The sequence below is a fragment of the Lupinus angustifolius genome, unplaced genomic scaffold (genome assembly GCF_001865875.1).
Source record: "Lupinus angustifolius cultivar Tanjil unplaced genomic scaffold, LupAngTanjil_v1.0 Scaffold_32_45, whole genome shotgun sequence".
Classification (NCBI taxonomy): domain Eukaryota; kingdom Viridiplantae; phylum Streptophyta; class Magnoliopsida; order Fabales; family Fabaceae; genus Lupinus; species Lupinus angustifolius.
The window spans coordinates 3,362-14,016 of NW_017720690.1; the positions used below are offsets into that span (position 1 = coordinate 3,362).

General features: G+C 33.2%; 3 protein-coding genes and 1 non-coding gene across 4 annotated transcripts; 1 reads left to right on the plus strand and 3 right to left on the minus strand.

Annotated features, from left to right (window-relative positions):
• The first annotated feature begins 1,532 nt into the window (after positions 1–1,532).
• LOC109338624 lies at positions 1,533–3,310 on the plus strand. The gene has a single exon (XM_019575898.1). It carries the CDS (start codon positions 1,769–1,771, stop codon positions 3,257–3,259), a length of 1,491 nt encoding a protein of 496 aa, XP_019431443.1. The 5' UTR covers positions 1,533–1,768; the 3' UTR covers positions 3,260–3,310.
• Positions 3,311–4,019: 709 nt separating this feature from the next.
• Positions 4,020–4,092, minus strand: TRNAR-UCU. The gene has a single exon. It is a non-coding gene; the product is annotated as a tRNA-Arg (tRNA).
• Positions 4,093–7,128: 3,036 nt separating this feature from the next.
• Positions 7,129–7,620, minus strand: LOC109338625 (uncharacterized mitochondrial protein AtMg00810-like). Its single transcript, XM_019575899.1, has one exon. The coding sequence runs from the start codon at positions 7,618–7,620 to the stop codon at positions 7,129–7,131; it is 492 nt and encodes a 163-aa protein (XP_019431444.1).
• A 333-nt stretch (positions 7,621–7,953) lies between these two features.
• Positions 7,954–8,508, minus strand: LOC109338626 (uncharacterized mitochondrial protein AtMg00820-like). The gene has a single exon (XM_019575900.1). It carries the CDS (start codon positions 8,506–8,508, stop codon positions 7,954–7,956), a length of 555 nt encoding a protein of 184 aa, XP_019431445.1.
• Between the last annotated feature and the right edge of the window lie 2,147 nt (positions 8,509–10,655).

Genomic DNA, 10,655 nt, shown 5'->3' on the forward strand with positions numbered 1-10,655 from the left:
TAACTATTCATACTTGAAAAACTTTAAATAATGTATGAATTAAGTGCAACTTTGATGATATGAAAAAAGTCAATGTATATTATTTGTTTGATCAAGTTATTCGTTTTATTTTAACTATTTTGGTTTAGCTACTAGAGGAAAATCATTTTCAGCAATGAAGATAATCAAATATAGTTATGTAGTAAAATAAAAGATGTATTTCTATCGGACCACATGGTAATTTATATTGAAAAATAAGTAGCTGAAAATTTAATTCTTAAGCGACACTTAAATTAATGTACATTTTTTCTTTAACGTTTTTAATGGGTAATTATTGTTGTTTAGAATTCATGTTATTTTAAAACTTTAAAATAATTATTTATATTTTTTGTTATTCAATGAAGCTTAATTAAAAATTATAATTAATATTATTACCCCTCCTAAACTTTTGTCAAGATCCGCTACTGATTGCGAAGCTTCTCATATTATTAATTGATTATATACTACATAGTTCTTATTTTAAGCCAATTTTAATCGAATTACATAAACCCATAAAAATATTTAAATTTATTAATTTTTATCTAAAATTACCATAACATCACAATTTTAATACTGTTTAATATTGGAGCTCTCCTTCGTTAATAGTTTCGAAAATAGCTACATTTATCGCATTAATTTATCTAATTGGATATAATTGATTTATTCATTAAAAAATAAAGACAAGGTTAAACACATAAAAATAAATTCTACATAAACATTGTAAATTACCCTAAAGTAAAGCGGCAAATCATCCAGATGATATCTTATAATAAGTAGTACAGTCGTTTGGATGGATTTTAAGGTATTTAAAAACAACAAAGTTTTCACACAAAATATGGATTACATCTGACACTATGTTAAAGGGATAATTATTTATCAACCATAATAAAACTTGTCAATAACAATTTCTATGATTTAATAATATATATTATAAAAAAATAAATTACACTAGCACTAAATTCAACACCTTCTAACATTACTTAAAAATGTTAAAACTAAATGCAAAATTTTCAACAATAAATGCGTCATATTTAATTTGACTAAAATTTAATATAACGTTTCTCAAGTTTATAATAATGTCTTAACAAAATATGATAATAAATAGATATTCTTATATTATAAAAACAATTTTTTGGTATAAACAACAACTTTTTGGTATAAACAACAATTTTCTCCCACTATATAGATAATAAACTAATTCATTTTGAGATATATGAATGTCTCATCATTTATAACGAATATTACTTCTAAAAATTAAATATTTAACTTTTTAATCAACTTAAAAATTCAATTAAATCTTATACTATTATCATTATATTCGTCGGAAAAGTGAGAATGAGCACACAGTAAGTTTTGGTTTCCGCCGCATATAAAAATATCCAGTGTCCATGTTGGCGTTAGTAAACAGCTTTTTTAATAAGTTTGATTTTAACTTTGAGACACACCGTGGCTCTACAAAAACCTGTGGGCTTTAATTTACACTAAAACCACCAAAACCGTTGGCAGTTTTCTGTTACCACTAAAACAAAACCACTTGCTTCTCTTTCCCCTTATAAACCACCATTCACATTTTCCCACCACAAATCTTACATCATCAACTTCCTTTCATTTTCTTCACACCTTTGATCTCAACAATTTCATACATTGTTGCTCTTTTTTGTTCACCCCTTTTGCACCCTTCACCTATTTGATAAAAGGCCACTTAGAAATTTTTTAACTATTTGATTAAAGGGTTTGTTGGTTTTAGTTAATGGAACCCAATGGAGTAAATGGTGGAATGTTTTCAAGCATGACTACTGCTGGATTGCTTGGAGTTGAAAACCCTTTGCAACAACAACAACAAAACCTCACAAATCCTCAAAATTCTCACCTTTTGGTGCATCCACAAATGGTTTCTTATGCTAATTCCCATCAAGGGAATGAACAACAGCACCAGAATCAATCAATGAAAAATGGGTACCCTCCATTTGCAGCTAAGAAACAACAAAGCACAACTACAATGAGTGATGAAGATGAACCAGGAGTAGGAGTAGCAGCAGATGATAACAACAATAATAGTCCAAAGAGGAAGGCTTCATCATCACCATGGCAGAGAATGAAGTGGACTGATACAATGGTTAGGCTATTGGTAATGGCTGTTTATTACATTGGTGATGAATGTGGCGGTTCTGAAAGTACTGATCCTAATGGAAAGAAAAAGTCCAATGGGGGTTTGTTGCAGAAGAAAGGGAAGTGGAAATCAGTGTCAAGGGCTATGTTGGAGAAAGGGTTTTATGTGTCTCCACAGCAGTGTGAGGATAAGTTCAATGACTTGAATAAAAGATACAAGAGGGTGAATGATATTCTTGGGAAAGGAACAGCTTGCAGGGTTGTGGAAAATCAGAACTTGTTGGATACAATGGAGTTGGCACCAAAGTTGAAAGAAGAAGTTAGAAAATTGCTCAATTCAAAGCACCTTTTCTTCAGGGAAATGTGTGCTTACCATAATAGTTGTGGAAATGGGGGTGGTTGTGGTGATAATCTTCCACAACAGCAAGTTGAGGTTGGTATAGAGCCATCTCAGTCTGCTCAACAGAAAAGGGGGTGTCCTCATTCATCAGAGAATGTAGGGGTTCCTTTTGGTGGGACAGGACAAGAGGGTATGAGAATGTTGAAAGTTGGAAATGGCAAAGAGAATTATGAAGATGATCATGATCATGATGATGATAACGATGATGATTCTGATGATGGGTCAAAGGATGTTTCTGATGAGGATGGAAATGAATCAGGGGATGGTGGTTCAAGGGGTCATCATGGACAAGAAGATGAGGATGAGAATGATAAAAGACCGTTGAGGAAGAAGCCAAGGATAGCCTCAGGACTAGGACTCGGACTAAGATTAGGATCAGGATTAGGATTGGGATTTTCTTCGCAATCACAGTTAATGCAGCAACTAAACAATGAGGTCACTAATGTGTTCCAAGATGGGGGTAGAGGTCCTTGGGAGAAAAAACATTGGATGAGGCTTAGGATATTGCAGTTAGAGGAGCAGCAAATAAAGTATCACAGTGAAGCATTTGAGCTTGAGAAGCAGAGGTTGAAATGGGCAAGGTTTAGCAGCAAGAAAGAGAGGGACATGGAAAGAGCCAAACTTGAAAACGAAAGGAGAAAGTTGGAAAATGAGAGAATGGTTTTGCTCATAAAGCAAAAGGAGCTTGAATTGGTGAAGCTTCTTAGGCAGCAGCAACATTCTTTATCCTAGGAAAGATGATTTTACTGAGATGTTTTGTTTGATAGGTGAAAAATTATCAGACAGAATGTAGATTAGGCCAAATAGATGCTAGTGTTTCTTTGTTCTCTTTTTGGATTATTCCAAGTTGTTTCTGAATGAAAACTTTAGCAAATGAAAATTTTAAAATGTTTGTATAAGTGTATCTACTTCCATCTACAGTCTATGCATTTTTATTTATTAACGGAGAACAAAATATTTTTTATATAACAAATAAATGGTAAGTCATATGTTAATATTGTAAAGAGTTATGGACTTATGATGTTGGAACTTATAACCTTAATATTAACAATGCGTTGGTTTAGTGATATAAGATAACATTAGATCATTGATGATCAAAATGTTAAAAGTTTAATTCTTGAAAGTGACATTTATTGGAGGGACAATCATGCACTCTTAAAGATATTAGTTCTTTACTCAAAAATGGTAAAAAAAATAAATTTGATAATATCAAAAAAAAAATTACAATCTTACATCTTATATTAAACTTATTAATATTTATAAAAATAATGATGACATTTATTATTCATTATATTGCAGCATTGAATTCAGTCAATAGATTTGACAAAAGTGTAGAAACCACAACTTTATAACAAAAAAAAGCGTATTCATTATGCTTATTTTGCAGCATTCAAACCAAATTAAATAAATTTCCAAATGAAGAAAAAATTGTACAAACCACAACAGTATAACAATAAAACATGCTGCACCACCTGGACAGCAAAATATTAAACACGCCCAGTGGGACTCGAACCCACAATCGCTTGATTAGAAGTCAAGCGCCTTATCCATTAGGCCATGGGCGCTTACTGCTGAAATTTTGGTTTAGAATGTATATAAATGGTCGTATAATCACATACTCTTTTAATAATATAAGACCCCACTATCTTCATGTAGATTAAAAAGTCAAAATTTTAATTCATGACATTTACTGGGATATATAATCACATACTCTAAAAAAACCCAAAATAGTGAAGGGATACTATTGGTTATACAAAAAAATTCATCTTTGATCTTTCTCATATGGACCTTAACATATATTGTTTTTTTATTTTATGAGGCCAAGTTATACACTAATCTATTTAGTTAAGCATATGTTTGGTTTTAAGAAAGAGAGTTGGTTAATATTTGAATTTTTTATCTTAATCACATATTCTTTTAATAATTTATTTTGCTCCCAAAGCAAAAGTTGGAGTATGTGAATCGGTGAAGACAATCTACAAGTGACGAATTCAAGTAAAAAACAAACAACAGTACGAAGGAGCAAGAATGGCAACGGGGCGGGTCGAGACCGGGTTTGCACATACCCAAACCTGAACCCGAAATTTAAAACCCGAACCCGAACCCAAACTCAACGGGGTTGAAAATAAAAATATCATCCCCGAACCCGTCGGGTTTCGGGTAACTCGAACCCGAAAAAAACCCGAAAAATGATAAAGTGTTAAGGAAAATATGATATTATTTTGTGTAATTTTACTCTAACATTTTTATTTTCTCTTGTATTATTTCATTTCTTTTATGTTTGAAGATCCAATAGTATATAAAGTAACATTAGAAATTAAAAACAATTGGCAAATGATAGAAACTTCAATTTTAAATTGAATTACTTTACTTCGGGGCGAGTTCGGGTTAGGGTCTTTGCTATACCAAACCCGAACCCAAAATTTAAACTGGGGTAAAACACGAACCCAATCACATCGGGTTTTCCCCGTTAAATTCGGGTTCGGTTCGGGCAGGTACCCACGGGTTCGGTTTTTATTGCCATCTCTATGAAGGAGAGGATACAAAAGGAATACCCAAGTTTATACTAATTTTGTCTATAAGTAAGCTTTTATTATTACTAGCGTGTTGACATGCACTGTCGTGTCTGTCAACCCGCTTTCCTATCGTTTGTAATGTATAGTTTGTATTTTATAAATTCAAATATAATTTTTTGTGCTAAATTTACGGTTGAATTTATCAATTGGTCTAATATTCAATTTTTTAAATACACTTTTAAAATAAGAAGATAATAATGATAAAATAAGAAAATAATATTATATGATTTTTTGGTAGAAATAAAAAAATATTGAGGGCAAAATAGGAAAACATAAATTAGACCATGATGGGTGATTATTTTGTGTTTTCCCTTTATTAATAGTATAGAATAGATGACTCTATGTAAGTATAGAGAATCACATTTTGCAAATAAATTTTTCTGTAAACATGTCTTGAAATGAAATATATATGTATTTTTTTTTCATTAAATATTGATGGTCCGTTGATTATGTATTCGGTTAAACATTAATTATCTTGGTAACTATTCTTGAGAAAGTCAATTTTAATCCAAATAATTGATTTGGAAGTTGGTTAATTGATTATGACTTAAATAATTTAGATAATTAATCATAACCCAACGTTAATCAATGATATGACCTTTGAATAGAAAAAAAGTTGATTTTTATAAGTTAGTGCATATGCCATCCTAGCCCATATTTTGAAGTTCACTTTTGACTTTGTGTTATTAATCACATGCTTATCATAGATAGTTATGTAGGAGTTATAATTAGTTAGTTAGTTTTGTAACTTTTCATTTATTCCTTGGATTCCAAACTATCTTTTTTAACTAAGTCATCAATAACTTTATTTTCAATCAATGAATATAAGGTATATTTTTCAAATTTACTTTATGATATCAGAGCTCTTAAACTGAGAGCTCTGTTGTGCAAACTCTTTCTTCTTTAAATTCACGCACACTATAAAAGCCATTGGTAAAGGCTCCAAGCTCTTAAACATTTCTTTATTTGATTGAGAATCTCAATCGACCTTGTTCTTTCCTTGCTTGAATCATCTAAAAAATCATGTATCTTTTTCTTTCAAAATTATCCAACATGTCAAATAGTGACTCTGAAATAATTTAATTGAAAATCTACTCTCTCCGGGCTATTGAAATATTGAGGGTTATTAAAAAATTATCTCCTTTCATGATGTCTAGGCTCAAATGGGGTGATTAGGGAATATTTCCAAGATGTTTAGGAATTACAAAAAATGTCTTGTGTCATTAAAAAAATGTGCTTAAAGATGTACATCATTTTTTGGTTCTTACATTTTCATCTTCTTCCATTTTACTTTTGAATCATTTTTTTAATCAAATATCTCATATTAATGCATAGATTAATTTTATTTGTGTTTATTTGGTTGTGTTATTTTTGGGTAAATATGATTGGTAGAATGTACTATGGGATGGTAGGGTGAAGTACGAGATGGTGAAATTTGCACGATCAATGCACTAGTATATACTTGTTAACAAGATGCACATTAGAAAATAAATCTTTATTCATGAAACATGACTGAATGTATGAGTGGTTTAACCTTCCCTAGAAAGAAAAGATGCAAAGGTTGTTATATTATTCATATGACAGATTATGTTTATATACACATTGTAGTACAATTGTGATTAATTACATAATAAACATATATGGAAGGAATTGGTCCTGATAGCTACATATATGCAGGAACCAAATCTTGACTATTCAAGTCATGATATTGAATTGCAGGATTGACATAATGTAATTAATATTGAGATGAATGTATAATTATAAGGATCATAAATTTCTCTAATTCCTCTCTCAAATTGATAGTGACATAGTCACCCCAAGTTTGTCTCTCATAATATTGAACCTTGTGTATGTGAGAGGTTTGGTTAGGCAATCTTCAAATTGGTCTGTTGTGGGGACGTATGCTATTGAGACTTGGTTTTGAAGTACTTGATCACGTATGTAGTGAACATATATCTCAATATATTTGGACCAAGCATGCATCATTGAATTGGATGCTAGTACCTCGACACTCAAGTTATCACACTACAAAATTGGTTTCATGGGCATGGGGAATTTCAGCTCACCTAGAAGTGATCTAATCCAGGCTACTTTCACTGCTAGGTCAGCCAAAGCTCTATATTCTGACCTAGTACTTGACCATGACACCACCCTTTGTTTTCTTGAGGCCCATGAGATTAATGTCTCACCAAGAAACACACATTCTCCTGCCATGGATTTCTTGTCATCTATGCTAGTAGCCCAATCTGCGTCAGAGAATCCAGCAATATCAAGATCAATTGAAGGCTTGATATGAAGGCATAAATTTGTTGTGCCATGGAGATATCTCATTATTCTTTTTATTCCTTGCCAATGATCTGTGGTTGGGGAACTCATATATTGACTGAGTTTGTTGACTGAGAATGCTATGTCTGGCCTAGTGTTGCTTAGATATTGTAATGCACCTATAGCTTGTATGTATAGTGTAGGGTTTGAAATAGGTTCTCCTTCAACAATGAATTGTCTCCCTGTTACCATTAGTGTGGGGCAGGATGAAGCTTTTTCCATATTAAACTTCTTGAGCAAGTCTTTAATGTACTTTGCCTATTTCAAGTACATTCCACCAGTATCTTTGTGGACTTCTATTCCTAACAAGTAGTGTAGGAGACTTAAGTCTTTAAGAGAGAAGGCCATGTTTAGTTGAGTGATGAAGATCTCTTGAAACTTCTTGTTGTTCCTTGTTACTATTATGTCATCAACATATATGAGGAGGAGTGTGATATGATCGGTTCCTCTAAGGAAAAACAGTGATAAATCATTTTTGGTATTTTGAAACCCCCATTGTAGTAGAGTGTCCTTCAACCTGTCAAACTAAGCCCTTGGGGCTTGCTTCAGGCTGTAGATTGCCTTGGTTAGTTTGCATATGTGATAAGGCTTCGTTGAATCTATATATCCTTCTGGTTGATGCATAAATATAGTTTCTTTGAGGTTGCCATTCAAGAATGCATTGTTTATGTCTAATTGCCTAACTTCCCAATTTAAGTGTACTGCAATGGATAGGATAATTCTTATAGTGCTGGATTTGATCACTGGACTGAAGGTCTCATCATAGTCCAGACTTGCAGTTTGTTGAAAGCCTTTGGCAACCAATCTTGCTTTCCTTCTTTCAATTGAGCCACCTGCCTTGTACTTATTTTTAAAAATCCACTTTGAGTCTATGATATTATTTTGCCCTTGAAATGGTACTAGTATCCAAGTGTGATTTGTTGTTAGAGCTTTAAATTTTGCATGCATGGCTTCTTTCCACCCTGGCCTGGCTTGTGCTTCACTGGCATTTTCTGGTTTATTGTCCTCTTTGTATGTCTCTATCAGCCTTATATAAGGCAGTTTGAGCTTGTAGATCCCTGCCTTGCTTCTGGTACGCATCCCGTGTGTGATGCTCTGTTGGGCTTGCTGGTTGTCCTCTAGTGTGTCTAGTGGTGTGTCCTATGATGCGTCTGTTACTACTAGTGCATCATTTTTAGAAGATGTCGCCTCATCTGTGGTGACAGGGATCTCACTGAGGCTGGTTGATCTTCATTGACAGCTAATCACCTTCCTGATGGTTCACATCACCATTAGTTGGTTCATTTGTGTGGCTTGTAGTGGTACCTGTAGGACAAGAAGGAAGACCAATAGGTACAATTTCAGTTAGAGTTTTTGATGGATTCCTTGTGTCAAGAAAGCCATCATGAAATGGAAAATGATTTTTATTGAAGACCAAATGTGTTGAGATAAAAATTCTTCCATGAGAGTTGAGGCACTTGTATCCCTTGTGAGAGTTGCTATATCCCAAGAACACACACCTTGTGGTGTGGAATTGAAGTTTATGTTGGTCGTATGGTTTGAGGCAAGGATAGTGGGCACAACCAAAAGGTTTTAAAACATCATAGTCAAGTTCTTTTCCAAACAATAAGGTATATGGACTTTCATTTGGGTTAATTGTTGAGGGTAATCTATTGATGAGATAAATTGAGGTAGAGAAAGCTTCCCACCAATACTGTAAAGGCATTTTGGCCTGTGCAAGCAGTGTGAACCCTAGTTCTGTTACATGTCTATGTTTTCTTTCTACTCTACCATTCTGTTGAGAGGTATATGGACATGACATTCTAAATTCAATTCCTGACTCTATGGCTATTTTCTGGACAAGTTTATACTCACCTCCACCATCACATTGAAGAACCTTTATTTTTCTGTTAAACTAGTTTCCAGCCATGTTTTTAAATTGAGTGAAAACTTGTATTGTTTATAATTCTTGTTTTAGGGGAAAATCCAAGTGAATCTACTAAAATCATCAATAAAATGAACATAATACTTGAAATTAGATGGAGATAGAACTGGGGTTGGTCCCCCATACATCACTATGAATCAAATCTAAAGGTTGCTTAGCATGAGAGGAAGAGGATTTAAATGGTAACTAGTGAAGTTTTCCAAATTAACAAGCTTCACAGAATGAAAATTGATCATTTGATGAAGTCTTCTCATTGCAGTTCTTTAACACCTTTTCTAGGACATTATTGTTAGGATTCCAAGCTTTCTATGCCAATTCTCCTTGTCTTATATGTAAGTTCATGGATCTTCATTGACTTGGAAGTTGGCACTGGAAAGTTGGTACAATCCATTTCTAAGTTTCCCCTTTAGTAGTGCCTTCCCTGTCAGTTTGTCCTTCACATAACAACAGTTTGCATCAAATTCAACAAGGGTATTATTCTCTGCAGTTAGTTTAGATATACTCAGCAGGTTTTTGGTTATTTATGGAACATACAAGACATTGTGCAAGTTGATTTTATTTAATTTAGTTGAGCTTGAGGCCAATATTCTCAATCTTTTACCATTGCCAACTAACAGAGAATTCTTACTATTGCCTTCACTGAGATCTTGGAGTTTCTAATTTTGTTGATTCACATGATTGCTAGCTCCACTATGAAAGCTATGTAAGCATTGTGATTTTCTTGCTTGTTATTCTTAGCATAGTGATTTGAGCTTGTGTATGACTTGTCATAACGATAAAAACATTGTAGTAGTGTGACCAATCTTATTACACACCTGACATGTTGGTTTAGATCTACCTCTTCCTCTATCTCCTCTGAAGTTAGAGTCTCTCCAGTTTCCTTGTGTCCCAGGTTTGTTGCTTCGGAAATAAGTTTTGCTTGCAAGGTTTGCTGAAGCATTCATTGAGAGATTACTTAAATTGTTCAGTTGTTCTATTCTGTTTTCAAATGCAAATAGTTGTGCTTGCAAATCAACCCAACTAAGGTTGATTTGATCAGATAATTTGACCACCACAGGGTTGTAATCACCATCCAAATCATTCAGTGTTTGAATTATTAGATCTGAGTTGGAGATTGCTGATCCTACCAGCTTTAGTTTGTCAGTAAGGTTCTTCATTTTGAGAAGGTATTAATCCATCTTCATTTCTCCTTTTCGAGTGTGTTGTAAAATTCTGATTTAAGGTAGATTGTTCTAGATTTTGTGTGTGCACCTGCTAGACTTTATGCTTCATCCCAAAGTTCCTTAGAGGTCTCACAATGCAA

What these genes read in the sequence shown, in the direction of transcription:
- LOC109338624 (XM_019575898.1), top strand. Translation starts at nt 1,769, where the DNA reads ATGGAACCCAATGGAGTAAATGGTGGAATGTTTTCAAGCATGACTACT.
- LOC109338625 (XM_019575899.1), bottom strand. Translation starts at nt 7,620, where the DNA reads ATGGTAACAGGGAGACAATTCATTGTTGAAGGAGAACCTATTTCAAAC.
- LOC109338626 (XM_019575900.1), bottom strand. Translation starts at nt 8,508, where the DNA reads ATGCGTACCAGAAGCAAGGCAGGGATCTACAAGCTCAAACTGCCTTAT.